At 33.6% G+C, this 16,667-nt stretch overlaps 1 protein-coding gene across 2 annotated transcripts in view; it reads right to left on the bottom strand.

The window, feature by feature from the left end:
- Positions 1-10,768: 10,768 nt before the first annotated feature.
- Positions 10,769-16,667, bottom strand: part of LOC149575774 (Cox19 family protein (CHCH motif)) — a 28,997-nt gene continuing 23,098 nt past the window's right edge. Inside the window, exon 3 of one of the 2 annotated variants that reach the window (XM_089815564.1) lies at positions 10,769-11,137. In XM_089815564.1, coding sequence (XP_089671690.1) covers positions 11,090-11,137 — 48 coding nt within the window. In that variant the 3' untranslated portion in view covers positions 10,769-11,089. Of the gene's footprint in view, positions 11,138-11,950; positions 12,107-16,667 lie in introns of those variants that run through there. The other variant, XM_089815563.1, reaches the window with a different exon arrangement.

Here is a 16,667-nt window from a genome sequence, read left to right as displayed (position 1 = left end):
GCAAGCGTCATCAACATTCTTAGGTTCAACTTGAGCAATCAAACATAGTTCTTCTTGTATCATATTTCTTGTCATAACTCCTTTGTCTTTTCTTCTAATGATTTGTCCAATGGGTGATTTTTTACCAAATTTATGTTAGGTGTCACTACTTTAACTCTGATCTATGCTCTAGGTTTAGAACTGGGTTCTTCTCTCTGTTCTTCCGTCCAAATTTTAGTTTTCAAATCACTTCTCAACATTCTCTCTATTAGGTATTGGATTAGCCACATCATCAAAATTATAATCAAGTATCCTTTCCTGAATTCTAAACTTTTCATCAACTCTCACATTAGCATTCTCAACAATAGACATTAGTTCTTTGGTTAAAACATCTATTTTTTTTTTTTTTTTTTAATGGAGGTTTAGACCTATGAGGAAACCTAATGAGCTACAAATCCTGCAAGCTACCAACCAGCAAAGGCCACCATGAAGATAATTTAGGAACCCGATATTGGCACACTTGTGTCTGAAACCTCTTTGGCTTAGAGCCAAGGACCAAGGGGCATCCACAACATCAAAATCACCCAAGACATGATCCCAACCTCATCCCTTATGATGTCGGAGCCTTGCACTCAACAAGACTTGATCCCTGGTGGGTTCTTTGTGAGCCATTCAACTTCACTAGTAGACCTAGGGCCCATTAACAACATCTATATCTTACTACCCTGCACTTTCTCATCCTGATGATGGATCATGTAGTGTGATCCGAAACGTTGATGAAATAAACAAACACAATCTAATCCAGAAAACTCAGTACTTTACAAATGGATTGTGGAAATCTGTTACTGTTAATCTATATGTTTTTCAATGAATATCCAAGGAACATACCTTCATCACTTCTTGAATTAAAATTTACAACATCATCATCTTTTTTAATGTAACATTTTCTTCCAAATATTCTAAAATATTTAATAGGTGTATGTCCAAACCAAAGTTCATAAGATATTTTACTAGTATCTTATTTGATTTGTCTGTGGAGCCTAATCAGACTCAGAGGTTTATTCGGCGTGGTTTTCTCCCCATATTATTTCTAAGGGGGTTTGGGGGTAGTGCCCCCAAGACAGGGTCAAGGGGCAGCACCCCTGCAGTGTCCTGAAGCAGCGTCCTAGGTGCCCTCCCTATCACAATACAGGGTGGGGTCAAGCCTAAAGCCAAAAATGACCTTATATTATAAAATGCATCAGCTACTATTTTTCCTATTGAATGACTTATTCTAACCCTAATTTAGTAAGCAACAAAAGCTTGTATAAAAGAGCCTTAGGGTTAGGGATTTCATAATGCAATAGTGATATTGTAGCTTCTTGTGGCCGTATTGAGTTATAAGGGATTGCGGATTGTAATCACTGGATAATAATAATATTGGACTTTATGTTGGTGGACATAGCCCAGGGATTGGGTGGACCACGTTAAATCTTCACTGTGTATACTAATATATTTATTCACAATGTATACTAATGTACTTTATTCATAGTGTATACTAATGTATTTACTGCTTCTCTCCAAAAGATTTATAATAGATTTTTTTCAAGCATCATTGCTCTTGCTACCTTTGTTACTATTTTGTTTCTCCTTGTTGTTATCCCATTCTGTTCAAGTGTCTTAAAGTTAAAAATTGTCTCTTTATACCATTATGTACACAAAAATTGTTAAAATCATTTGAAGTAAACTATCCTCTTCTATTAGATCTCAAACATCTAATCTTAAAACCAAATTCATTCTCAACTCTACTCTTGAATATCTTGAATTTCTCAAAATCTTTAGATTTTTCTCTAAGAAATTTGACCCACATTATTCTAGTGAAATCATCAACAAGAATCATTAAATATCTTTCACCGTAGAATGCTCTAGTCTTTGTAAGACCACTCAAATCTATGTGCACAATCTCCAAATTTGTTGTAGTAAATGTCTTCCTTAGAAATGACTTTTCTTCTATTTTTCCATTACACATTTCGTATATACCATCTTAATAGTTTTCACAATATTAGAAAATTCTTTAACTACAAATGTAGTGTCAACCTTCACAATGTTATCAAAGTCAATAAAACAAAATCTCTTATGCTATAACCAATTGTTATCCACCTTTGTAGCTAAACATGTCATCTTAGTAGGAATCAATTAAAATACATTACCTCTCATCCTTGTACCCATACTAATAAATGTGTCATTTTTGTCTTTGATAATGCAAGTCTTCCTTATAAATTGCAACGGATATCCCTTGTCAACTAGTTGTCCAACACTCAAAAGATTATGTTTCAATCCATCCACAATATAAACATCATCAATGGTAGTTTTTCCATCAAGTGTAATAAATCATTTCCTTTTATATGACAATTTGTATTATTTCCAACTCTAACTACTCCTAAAATCATAGCTTTTGAATTCAACAAATGCATTCATATCTTCAATCATGTGATGGGAACACCCACTATCTATAATCCAGTCAGATATTTCTTCTTTTCAACTTTTGATACTAACATTTTTCCTTCTATAACTTTTTTTCAAGGCTTTCTTCCTTAATAGCAACAAATCCCATTTCATTGTCACTTTCACTCAATATATCTTCTAGTTTAGCATTAAATTCTTCCTCGTCATAAAAAAGGCAATTTGTAGCCATTCTTGATATATAGGGCTTTCTAAACTTTCTTACTCTCTTAGGACATTTAGAAGAAGAATGGCTATATTCATTACAAGTCCATCACTTAAAGATTTTTGTACCTTTAGGCTCTCTCTTCATAAGTAGGGCAAGTCTTTTTTCAATCTTCTTGTCTTCATCCACTCTTGTTTGACTACTACTAGCAAAATCTCCACTTGTACTAGCACTCCTTGTTAACATAGGTTTGATACTCAGTGTACTTAAAGAAATTTCAATTCTAGGCAATTCTCCACTTTGTTTCATCCACATTTCTATTGACTATAATCTCCCAAGAAGAGTCTCTCTTGTAAAATCAGATGTACAAGGAATATCATGTTCAATCATTTGTGATGTATGTTTGTATGAAGGTCTCAAAGTCTTCAATTCTACATGCAACTTCATCTTCTGATTTCTCTCCACCACAAGTCTTAATTCCAGTAACAATCTCTGTTATTCTACCAAAGTAACTTTTTATAGATTAATCTTCCATCATCTTAGCATCTTGAAATAAGCATATCTATTTATGCAATCCAACCTTCTAAGCATGTTTATCACCTCAAATGTACTTTGCAAAGCTTTCCAAAATTCATGAGCAAGTCTTAAAGATTTTACCTGACTAAATTCAATTTCAGGAAGAGCTGATAATAATGCTTCTCTAGCAAGCATATTGTACATGAACTTGTCTTTCTGAGTTTCGTCGAAACCCTCAAGCTTGTTGTCTTCAATTACATCCTTTTTACTTGCAATAATCAATCAGTAACTTAGACCCATGCATAATAGATGTGTCTTCATCTTTTCCTTCCAACTATCATAGTTAACTCTATTAAACGTTGGACTTTCCTTCCTGAAATGTGTCATAGATCTTAAGTTGTTAAGAGTTTTCTTCAAGTACCTAATGCTCTTATACCAATTGTTAGAAAGAAAAGTCCACCAAGATAACTGAGGGGGTGAGGTTGAGTCACTTATGCAATTAATACAAATCACAATATCATTATCAATTCTAAAATATGTAGACAGTAGATGCAACAACCATAGAAAGATAGCCATACACAATAACACCAAATTTGTTAACTAGGGAATTCTTTGATCAAAGGGAAAACCCTGGTGGGGATGGTACCCACAAGATTATGTACTAATATAAATGTTCCTTGTGAAAGAATGGACCCTATTGGGATTCAATGAAATGCAATTAGTGCATATGAGTCCCTATTAGGAGATTCCAACCCTATTAGGAGTTGTAAGGAAGATAGATGGACCCACTGTCCAAACAGCTTCAATTTTATCCTCACTAAATAATACAAGTGCACATCAAAAAAAGTCCAACAACAACTTCTCTTACCAAATATAGTTCCTTTTTAAGCTTATTGTGCCTTAACTGCACCAATCTGTGCTCTAGTCCAAAAGATATTCACATTCAAGCTCGCACAATACACAATATCATATTATCTGTAGTGGATGCCTATCTACAAGGAAATGACCTTTCCTTTATACCAAGTCCTAGAATGAATTATTGAGTAGGTACCAAGATAATTGACACACATTAAGGTCTAACCCTTAAGGTCACGTACAATAACCCTTAAGGTCACTTACATGCATTGGTAAGTCACTCTACTTTTGTAGTGCTCTATTGCTCAATAATTCGGAAGTCTTATCTGCTCTCTACATGTTGAACATGAAAAACATTTTTCCTTTATACCATACTTAATAATAAATCCTTGAGTCAACTTCCCACTTAATTATAATATGTTAATTAAATGAATAACAATAGTCCACCAAGATAACTGAGGGGGGTGGGGGGGTTTGAATTAGTTATTCAACAATTAAAACATTTATCCTCTTTAAAAAAACTTAATCATTCAATCAAAGTAAACAGCAACCATAAAGATGCACATAAACAATTACACCAGATATGTTGACTAGGGAAACACTTGATCAAAGGGAAAACCCCAGTGGGAATGATGCCCACAAGATGATGTACTAATATAAATATTCCTTGTTAGAGGATGGACCCTATTAGGAGTCTATTACAATATTTAGTACAAAGAGCCCTTGTTAGGAGACTTTGAATTCCTATTAGGAGATTCCAACCCTGTTAAGAGTTGTGGAAGATAGTTAAACCCATTGTTCAAACAACTTCAAGATCATATCAATGAATCCACTGTCCAATTGACCTCGATACTATTCCATTCAGAATAATACATGTGAAACAAGCTTTTACTTCTTCCTCTATCTAGTACATCAAACTTTTTCTCCTTCAAACCATGCAATCAGATCTGAAACTGTGTACTCAGTAACAATAACCTTTAAGGTCACTTACATGCATTGGTAAGTCACTCTGCTTATGTAGCACTCTGCTACTCAATAATTCGCAAGTCTTATCTGCTCTCTATATGCTGAACATGAACAACATCTTTCCTTTATACCATGCTCAATAATAAATCCTTGAGTTGGCTTCCCACTTAATTATAATACGTTAATTAAATGAATAACAATAGTCCACGAAGATAACTAAGAGGGGGGGTGGGGGTGAATCATTTATTCAACAATTAAAACATTTATCCTCTTTAAACAAACTTAACCATTCAACCAAAGTAAATAGCAACCATAAAGATGCACATAAACAATTACATCAGATATGTTGACTAGGGAAACCCTTGATCAAAGGGAAAACCCCAGTGGGAATGATGCCCACAAGATGTTGTACTAATATAAATATTTCTTGTTAGAGGACAGACCCTGTTAGGAGTCTATTACAACATCTAGTACAAAGAGTCCCTGTTAGGAGATTCCAACCCTATTAGGAGTTGTGGAAGATAACTAAACCCACTATTCAAATAGCTTCATGATCAGATCAATGAACCCACTGTCCAATTGACCTCAATACTATTCCTTTCAGAATAATAAATGTGAAACGAGCTTTTACTTCTTCCTTTGTCCAGTACATCAAACTTTTCTCCTTTAGACCATGCAATCAGATTTGGAACTCTATACTCAGTAACAATAACCCTCGAGCCCACTTACACGCACTAGTAAGTCACTCTACTCCTGTAAGACTCTGTTGCTTAATAATTTGCAAGTCTTATCTGCTCTCTATATGTTGAACAAGGAAAACATCTTTCCTTTATAACATGCTCAATAATAAATCCTTGAGGCTGCTTCCCACTTAATTACAATACATTAATTAAATGAATAACAATAGCCCACCAAGATAACTAAGAGGGTGGGGGCGGGTGGAGGGGGGGTAGGGGAAGCAATTATTCAACAATTAAAACATTTATCCTCTTTAAACAAACTTAACCATTCAACCAAAGTAAACAACAACCATAAATATGCACATAAACAATTACACCAGATATGTTGACTAGGGAAACCCTTGATCAGAGGGAAAACCCCAGTGGGAATGATGCCCACAAGATGATGTACTAATATAAATATTCCTTGTTAGAGGATGGACCCTGTTAGGAGTCTATTACAACATTTAGTACAAAGAGTCCCTGTTAGGAGTCTATTACAACATTTAGTATAAAGAGTCCCCGTTAAGAGACTTTGAATCCCTATTAGGAGTTGTGGATGACAACAAAACCCACTGTTCAAATAGCTTCAGGATCAAATCAATGAACCCACTGTCCAATTGACCTCGGTACTATTCCTTTCAAAATAATAGATGTGAAACAAGCTTTTATTTCTTCCTCTGTCCAGTACGTCAAACTTCTTCTCCTTCAAACCATGCAATCAGATCTGGAACTCTGTACTCAGTAACAATAACCCTTAAGGTCACTTATAGGCATTGGTAAATCACTCTACTTCTGCAGCGCTCTATTGCTCAATAATTCGCAAGTCTTATCTGCTCTCTATATGTTGAACACGAAAAACATCTTTCCTTTATCCCATGCTCAATAATAAATCCTTGAGTTGGCTTCCCACTTAATTATAATACGTTAATTAAATGAATGCACATTTAATTAATGTTGTCGGCTCGCAGTTATAAACAAACTTTCACACATGCGACTTCTATACATGCACACTCTCTGATGTCATCAAAGGCCAGTATACTGTCTCTAGTTAACTGCGCAACCTTTCACTTCGTTTGTATGAACTGGAGCAATCACACAATAGGAATTGCTTTCCTAATACTTTGTTTTCATACGGTTCTCTGTAGATCAGTCATATCTTCCGTGAACTGTCAAATTAGGTTTTGTGCACTTATCCTTGTAACAAAGACATACTATAGTATGCGTTGGAAATTGTATGCGTTGGAAATTGCGCATTAACAAATAAGTAATATATTGTTCTTAATACAAAAATCATAGTTTGCTACTCTGTCAGTCTTTACAAACTTATTGCTATGTTATCATCAATGACAAACACAATCATGAATACATCATATCAATGTTCTACAACACTCCCCATAGCATTAGCATTCATGCTAACACAGTTCCTTTTAAGCTTATTGTGCCTTAACTGCACCAATCTCTGCTCTAGTCCATAAGATATTCATATTCAAGCTCGCACAATACACAATATCATATTATCTCTAGTGGATGCCTATCTACAAGGAAATGAGCTTTCCTTTATACCAAGTCCTAGAATGAATTATTGAGTTGGTCTTGATGCTTTCCCAATTTACAATAATAATATAGGACCAACTTAAGATATTACAGTTTACGTTACAATACAACATTGCAACTTTGTCCAATTACAAGTACTATGTCAGCTCACAAACTTCATAACTTCATACTTGCTAATAATCTGATTATGCGTGTTTAACAAAATCATCTTCATCATGTCTTCAACCTCTGTCTAAGTTCACTCAACTAGATTCCATCTTTGTTAGGAGATAAAATCCAAACATCAGTGCCCATTTTTCAGAAATGACGTTTGAAAGTTGTCTTCACCAAATCCTTTATATCTTTGTCCAGTCTTCATATTTCCATATGAACTCTTAGTTATAGCATCTAGACATACTCTAGAACATAATCCCACATGTGCACAAGATGATCTTCAATCCTCAAATTGTGTGAAGCCAAACTTTGTCTAAAGCTCTGCCAATCTTCATAGAATAATCAACATGTTGACATCAATGACAAACTCTATCATGAATGCAACACACAACTACTAAAACATATCTCCAACACTATTAACATACTCCCACATAAGAATACTATTAGCATTCATGCTAATAGAAAGTTGTCTTCAACATAGATGGAAGCTTGGACTGTTAGCTTCATTGGTCTACTTATATGCACATACCAACATCTAGTTAGGGAGTTATTTAATTGTTGAATTTGTTATCGTTTTCATTTGGTGTTGGTGTCAAAGTGGACCAAGTGCAAAATGTTTCTTTTTTAATCTTTTGTATTTGATGTTGTTGCATATGCTTTGATATTATTGCAAGGATTATCAAAGTTTTTTGGATATTTCAATTTGTGGTTTGTAGATTGATGTTTGATAGGTTATGTTGGAACTTGTGTTGAAGTTTGCATTGATGCAGCTAGAATTGAGAGTATTGTTACAGAAGGTGATGATATTAAATTTTTTCTTCTCAAAGACAAAGGGAAAAATTAGTAGACAATTTTCATCAATGTCAATCAAGATATAAAATTTAGTATGGATCGAATACAACAATCTAAAGAATTTTGAAAAAAAATTGTGTTTCATATATGTAAACATTATGCTTTTAAAATTTGGATAATATTGGCCGAGATTTTAATTCAAATGGAAAATGAAACGATGGAATACAAGAAGCAAGAATATCACTTTTGAAGTCGTTCTTTGTTGTGTAAAGTGTCAATTTGCATGGTCTCATTTGGGGCAATACTTGAAGTTCAGTTTGTGTTGAATAAGCCTATTCAAGTTTAATGTTATGTGTTTCTCAAAAAATTGACAAATGATAACTATTAGATTGATGATAATCCAAATTCATTTTTTTAGACTAGTTCTACTATTTTCTACATATTTGTTATAAGAGTGGTATTTGCTATGAATTGATTGATGTTTGTGGAAATTGCCAACTACCACCTATCCACACTTAAGCTAAAGATTCCTTGATTCTATCATTGTTTAAATATAGAAGATACAAGTATCATTGTATCCTTATCGATACAAGTTTGTAATAAAGATTTTGGTTGTGAAAGACATAGCTTGCAACTGCCCTAGGAACTTGAAACTAAACAAATATAATCTAACCCACCCAAATTTCTAGGGAAATTATATAACGATGCAAGGAATGTAACTAAATGTAGAGAAAAATATGCAACAAATAATAGATTCATTTTGATATGTGTGGAGAACAAAAAGAGGATTGTATGTTGTGAATACAATGAGTATTTGTTAAGAGTTCTATTTCAAATTAAAGAAGGCATTATTAACTGAGAATTATTAAGACAAAAATTGAGACCTAAAGATATGATATTGTCATAAAGCTTTAAGGTAATTATCATAGAGCTTTAAGGTGATATTTCCCTATATGAAGATTTGAAGGTTTAATATTATCATAAAGAAGAAAGTTAGTTTACATTACAATGTTGTGATTGGTAATTCATTCAAATCACGTATAACAAAGGCAATTTGCAATCTTAATTTGTTGATTATTCTGACAATACACTCTCAAGAAACTTAAATACACATCTCATCTCCACTGATATAACCTCATCAATTTATAGTTTAATTTGCATGATACTATTGAGACAATTGACACCATCCTATTTGAAGACGTTTTGCTTGCAAGTCTTTGTTGTTAAGTACATCATTTCACATAATATCTAAAGATGGTGTTCAAACTCTAAGAGTTTGTTAATATATTTCTATTGTTGTAAAGTATGGTGCTTATGAAGATGAAATTAGTGATAATTTGTAATTGTTACATTCCTAGAGTTGGTGCTTTAGAAATGTCGACTTGGTGTTGAGGTTATTGAATTGTGATTTGAAAAGGTTGTTGCTTTAACTAAGGATTTGGTGATTCCTTGGGGTAGATGCTTTCAAAATTTGTAGACACTTTAACTATGACATTAGATTAGAAGAATAAATCCTAGCAAGATGAATCACCATGGTTTTCCCATCTCAAGTTTTTGCATAAGTCTTGAGCATTGTCTCCATTGTGTGGTCGCATCTCTTTTTGGTTTTAGTTTCCATTCCTTTCATAAGGATCACCAAACAATAGAAAAATTGTGTTCTACAATAAATACAAAAGTAAAAAATACTTTCTCCACGACTGCTTAATCAAGAAAGATTGCTTAATATTTAAATGCTACAAACTACGCATTATTTTTAGTCTAAAATAAAATAAAATATTCGCAGTTAAAAAAAAAAATTGTGTTTAAAATAAATACATTAGTACAATTAAGAAGTGTTAATTAGAATTTAAATGCTACAAAATTTATTTTTTAATGTTATCTTAAATATTTAAACATATTTATATCATGTCCAATCTATTTTTATTAATTACAAATTAATAATACATTATTTTTCTATCTTAATTCCCTCTGAAATTATTATTTTAACTATTAAATTAATTAAAGAAATATCTTCCCTAAACTGTTTTTTATCAAATATTTTATTTCCCAAATAAAATTTAATTGTAAAAGAGAGGGTAAAATGAAAGAGGAAACAAAAGGTTTATTTAACTCTACAAGGAGCTAACATATTGTATCAGTCACCATAAAAAATATGGGCCCTGTTCACAATCCAACAAATTTCTTTAAAGAATTTTCCATCGCAAATGAACTTGCGACTCTCTATGGGCAAAAATACTAAATTGAAATTTCAAAGCAATTCTTATAGCAAGATTTCTCATATTTGTTAGTCAAAAGTGTACAGGAAACTGCAAAGCATTTGTGAAAATAACCTTGTAAACTTGTTCAGTGAAACTTTTGACATGTTGCTTTACTTTTTTGAATTGTAAGGGCATCTTTTGTGGGACATTCAATGTGCAATTAGCAATATTAAATTTTTGCAATCCATATTGTTAATCCAATTGCCTGATAGTTTTTGGCATCAACCTTTCATATTTATCAACATTTCATGTAGTGTGATCCAAAATGTTGATGTGAAAACTATCACAAATTAAATCCACAAACAATAATATCGAAGGTAATGCAATTTTAAAAATGTAGAAATAAATATAGAAAATCCATATAACCACAAATAAATATTGAAAATCCAATGCACCTTTGACACTGCAAAAAGACACGTTATTAAGCCCTCACTTTAATTGAAATTAGATGACTGGCCTTTTGACGCATCATTTATTTTTTATGAAACAAAATATTTAAAACGTCTTTTTGTTGAAATCTAATCAGAATACAAATGCTTATAGATGTATATCATTATCTGATCCTATGCTGCAGGATCTGCACAGATGAACTTGAAATTCCAGCAAGCTCAAACTGTTTCTGTGTCACATACGAGAATGAAAAGTCTTCAACTAAAGAAGGATTTATTTCTGTTTTGCTCGAGTCTAATCTCCCTCTGTTCAAAAGAAAAAATGTTAATAAGAGTTTTGTCAAGCATTAGATATAATATTCTTGCAAGTCTTTTGCCAAAAAATCAACAAATATTGCAATACTAATATAAATCATTCTCTCATGCAATTCATAAATAATATCTTCTAGACCTGCAGGATACGGCCAATAATATTAAGTTTTCTTTGCACTAATGATAAGAAAAAGAAAAGGAAATGCATCTGACTCTTTGTGTTGAGGACGCAATATATAAACTTACCTACACAACCTATGTCTGCCTGTTGAGTTTGAATATAAGTAAAAGCCAATTTCCAGTAAGTGATAGTTGCCAACTAGATTTAAAGAAGGTAAAGCAAGGAATTGCAAATTGATCTAATTGCACAAGAGCTGCAAGATGAGTGACAAAATAAATGAATCTCATCCATCTGTCGGACACTAACCATCTTTTTGATGCCCAATCCTTTTTAATTAGATCTTCTTGCTGGACCTGGCATCCATTATGTTATCATCACAAGCCAGCCCAAATCATAAGGGCCATCTCATTTGAAAGAGGCTTCTGTCACCCTTTGCAAGGTATCAATCCCATAATTTCAACTACCATTCTCCTAAATTACTTTGCTTAGTTTTCAATTTTATACAACTCAACAATAGCATGCCATTTTTTACCCCATCAGCAGGAACCGCTTTAGAGATATAGTTTCCTTATAGTATCTCGCTCCAAGTAAATGTCTGTTGTAGTTATTCATTTCATTCTATATAACCCAGCACACTTAAGCCAGTCTAAATGCATGTATCTCAAACTGAATAAGTTACCTGCTTGCCCAGTTCTCGATGACTTGGATGTGCTTCACAACTTGAAATCCAGCTTGCATTAAGACTGCTTATTCTTTTTGTAATTTTGTCGGTTTACTTGTTCTCATAAGATTGTAATGGTGTATGATGTCTGTAATGCGTCTAATTCAACAAGGCACCTCAACTGCTAGAAATGTATAAGATAAAATATCTTCATCAATTAAATAAATATTTGTCAATGAGAGATAAACTGCTCAAAAACAAAACTAAAACATTGATTAAAAGTACCGTATTTCAGATACATATTATAGGGAAAAAAATGCTAAATCCTTCCCTGTGAGATCAAGGGATAATGGTTAGGTCTCCACCACTCATGTTCAATTATGGTGAGGGATGGGGGTTCACAGGACCAGGAATGATGCTAGAACCTGATATTTACTTTGGCTGCAAGTTCAAATATCTTAGAGTTTATCTAGGAAGAAGTTTCATGCATTTCCACTTCATGCCAACCAGTATGCTAAACTGCTAAAACCTTATGAGGGAAGAAAGCTAAGCTTGCTGAAAAAAGAAAATTGAAGTTGTCAACATCGATAGACAGTATGGAAATCATAACATGCCTAAAGTTGGTGCACCTTTAGAAGTGCATAAAAAGACTTAGAAGTACATTGTAAAGCATATCCAAGTCTGCAAACTACGCTTTACTTGATGCAATCAGAAGATTTTAGTTTCATGTAGGTTGTCCACTATTACCTATAGTTGTTCCTTGTAGAAAGATTTTTGAGTCAATACCTTCAATTTGGTATTCTATAGACCTTATACTTGCTGATGTTTGGTAGCTTTAGTTGGATAAACAATGAGACTAAAGTGCAGAGATATATATCTATAATCATTTATTATTATATTAATTAGATAATAATGGATAGACATGTCTCATGAGGAGACATGTCTCTCCATGTCTCTTCCTTAATAAAAATAAGAGTGATATCGCTGCCATTGGAAAACATATACTTTAACAACAATGCAATTACATTTGCAACGATCCTCAGGTAAACCAACATGGTATCAGAGCAAGGCTGCAAATGTGAAAGAATAAGACTCATTGATAGAAAATATGACATACTTTCAGGGTCACATGGTGGTGGACCACATTCAAAGAATAATAACTTTAACAGTTGGCAATGCTAATGTTTAAATTAAAATTACCAGTATTCTACGGATATGGATCGAGAACGTTGGCTTTGTGTTACCGACACTGACAGATTTGTGACTATTCTTCGACAAACAATCTTATATTGGGCAGTTAACAACCCAGGGATTAAGCCAAATCGCATGCAGGTTTTAAACCAAATTGGAGTCAATTCAGGCAACATTGGTGGCATGCCAACATGTTGAGTAACCAAGTCGAGAGGACACACATTAACATGGTGACCAAGTCGAATTAAATTGGAACAAATGCATTTGATGGGAAAACATGAGGTTCTTGAAAATGCATAGGGCCTGAAACGGCACCCATAATCACTAGAAGGGGTTGGCACATGTATTTCATCAACAAGAATAAATTTTCCGGAAGTCTCTATCATGTTTACGACAGTGAGAATCGGGATGAAGTCCTCTAGAAACCTGTATGGCCAAAGCATAATACATGGAAGTCTCACACCGTCAAAGGTGGCAACGCAAATTTATTAACTATTCCCTTTATAACATTACAAATAATAACAAAGGTTACACAATGTTTGAAGAAATCGCATAATCTATAGGTGATCAAGACAAGTCATATTTCAAATGGATTGAAAGCACGGGCTTTGATTGATCAACTACGGGTCGTCAGACTTTGTGTCAAGGGAAGCAACGATACAAACCAATAACCGATTCCGTGTAATATGGGTACAATTATTAAGGTGCCTGCAATAAAGAAGTACGACTAAAGTAAGAAGAGTGGGCCCTAGCCAATACTCAAACAGTCAGCCCCACATACCCAACGAAGGTATGTAAGGATTTTTAAAATAATCTATTTGATAAGTGATGGATATATATATATATATATATATATATTAAGATTACATTATGGAATCTTTAAAATGGTGATTGATTTCTAACTATAAATTTGAAAGGATTATGTTATATAGATAAGAACTTTATTTGCCTTGATTGTTTCCTCTGAGTATGCTTTTGAAGGAAGAGGGAGATTGAGATTTTGAAGGAGCCTGAAATTTCATTATAGGCAACCTTGAAAGAGAGAGAGTAGATAGAGGACATGATTCAATCAACCTTCGGTGATCTCGGACATATTGAGTCAAAGGGAGTAAATCATGTTAAGATGGATTCTTCAGTGATCAATAAATTGTAGCTTCATACCTCATGACTATGGGATTTTAATGGGCCTACCCCCTGTGTACATCATGACGAAGTGATGACTTGCAAATGATTATCACTTTTATTTATAGAAGTTATTGAAAGGTGATGACCTTACGATAACTTAGTTTTCTATTATGATAGATATCTTACGATGTCTATGAAGATCATGATAGATTATACTTTTCATGGTGGATGTTTATATGGTAAGCATTATGAGAATGTGCGTGCACATACCTTATGAACATTTTGAGTACATGGTGAATGTTATGCATATTAATGTTCAGGAGGCCATTACACAGAGTACTTGGTAAATATCAAATGAGTTGACATTCAAGAGGCCATTACTCACAATTTTGGTGAATATCGTGCAACTCAACATTCGGGAGGCCATTGCTCAAAAAGTACATGGTGAATGTCAAATGTCAAATGAGTTGACATTCTGGAGGCCATTACTCCCAAAATATTTATATTACATTGAGGTAATATATGGTCATGTGTTTATCCTCCCTAGCTAAGAGGGAGTGTTGATGTTTGGTAGCTTCAGTTGGATAAACAATGAGACTAAAGTGCAGATATATATATATATATATATATATATATATATATATATATAAAAGAGATATTATATTATTAAATAATCATTTATTATTATATTAATAAGATAATAATGGATAGACATGTCTCATGAGGAGACATGTCTCTCCATGTCTCTTTCTTAATATAAATAAGAGTGATATCACTGCCATTGGAAAATATATACTTTAACAACAATGCAATTACATTTGCAGCGATCCTCAGGTAAACCAACAATACCCTTCACTTCCTAATACTTATTTGCAGACAGAAGAATTTGGTATCTTGAAATCATTTGTTCAAGATCTAGGTCATTGCAGATACTCCGAATGAGCTAATATTTGACTTAGATTAATGCTTATTGCAAAAATGTGTATCACACCATAAATTAACTATTTGACATTGCCAAATTAATGATGGGGTGAATAAATCGTTACATATGTTGAGAAGTAAAAAAAGAATACAACTAGTTAATTATATCACCTATTGCCAAATACAAGCTCATGCTTTTGGGAGATCAAATCGTTAGGAAGATTAGCATTATCACTCATTTCATGTATGACAAGTATGACAATACCTACCAGTTGCAACCCTATTGCCTTATCAAATGATTTGAGGCAAATAGGCCTATGTTTCACAGCCCACTAAAATGCACCATTCATGTTGTGCCAACTGCAATGCAATATTTGCAGTTGAAATGCTGCCACAACTCCTACCACCAATGGCTCTATATGTGTGAGTTTCTCTAGCTTTCTAACTCCATACCTATTCCCCAATTGTGGCTCACAAATACCTCTGCCACTACCATGCTTTGCATTCAATACAAGATGTTGCAACAAGAAAGCAATAGGGAAAATCGCTTACATGCTCAAAAACTCAATTCTTCAACAAAGGGGCAAGATGTTGTTAACAATGATGTTCCTTCCTCAGGCAATTCAACTCAAAAGGCTAGTAATGACAAAAAGTTCATAACTTAATGAAGTGTTAATCCCCCTCGTACGTCACATAACAATGTTGCAAAGAAGAAAGATGTCACCATTCCTTCCTCCAGCAATTCAACTCAAAAGGCTAGTGACGACAAAAGTCCATGACGAAGATAAGCATTAATCCCCCTCCTTTGTCAGATAACAATATTGCAAAATAGAAAGTCATTTAACAAAAGTGTTTATCCCCCTCCTGTTCACAAAACAATGACGTTGGTTCTAAATCAAAAAGTGTACTGTCAAATCCCATCAAGGATACAGTAACTGATAGTCCTGTCCTCCCATTGTTGAATCTCCACCTATAGTGTGTATCTGGGAACAATAAAACCCAGAAAACATCATCAAAGTATACTGATGTGAAATTTCATACACCAAATTATTCAAAACATATCAAATATGTGTCTGAAGGTATTCAAAACAATAGTCAAGTTGAACATTCACTTGTTGGTCAGCCATGTGATTGACGAGTGGGCATGTCAATCAAAATCAACTTGCACTAAAACCCAACAACTCCGAACATGTTGTCACAGGAGAAATCAAAATAATAACTCCAGTGATTGCTTTAATCTGCATCTTGTCTATCATGTGGTCAACACCCACATCATACAAAACAATGTTATGTCAGAGAATCACCTAACAAATCAAGCCATATTCATTTTGGATGGAAATCATTCTGAATGGCAAACTGAGGCTCACATTTTGTCAAAATCCTATACGACAGTCCCATATACCATTTTTGATGATAGCTCATCTACTCTTGATGCAAAAGTTGATATTGCTCTTGATGCAATTGTTGCTGATTCAATTAATAATAAGCTCAGCATTACAAATATT

The sequence above is a fragment of the Cupressus sempervirens genome, chromosome 2, assembly GCF_028749045.1.
Source record: "Cupressus sempervirens isolate cs-2001-9-10 chromosome 2, ASM2874904v1, whole genome shotgun sequence".
Classification (NCBI taxonomy): Eukaryota; Viridiplantae; Streptophyta; class Pinopsida; order Cupressales; family Cupressaceae; genus Cupressus; species Cupressus sempervirens.
The sequence above is the reverse complement of the archived record's forward strand: the minus strand, read 5'-3'. Positions and strand labels throughout refer to the sequence as shown.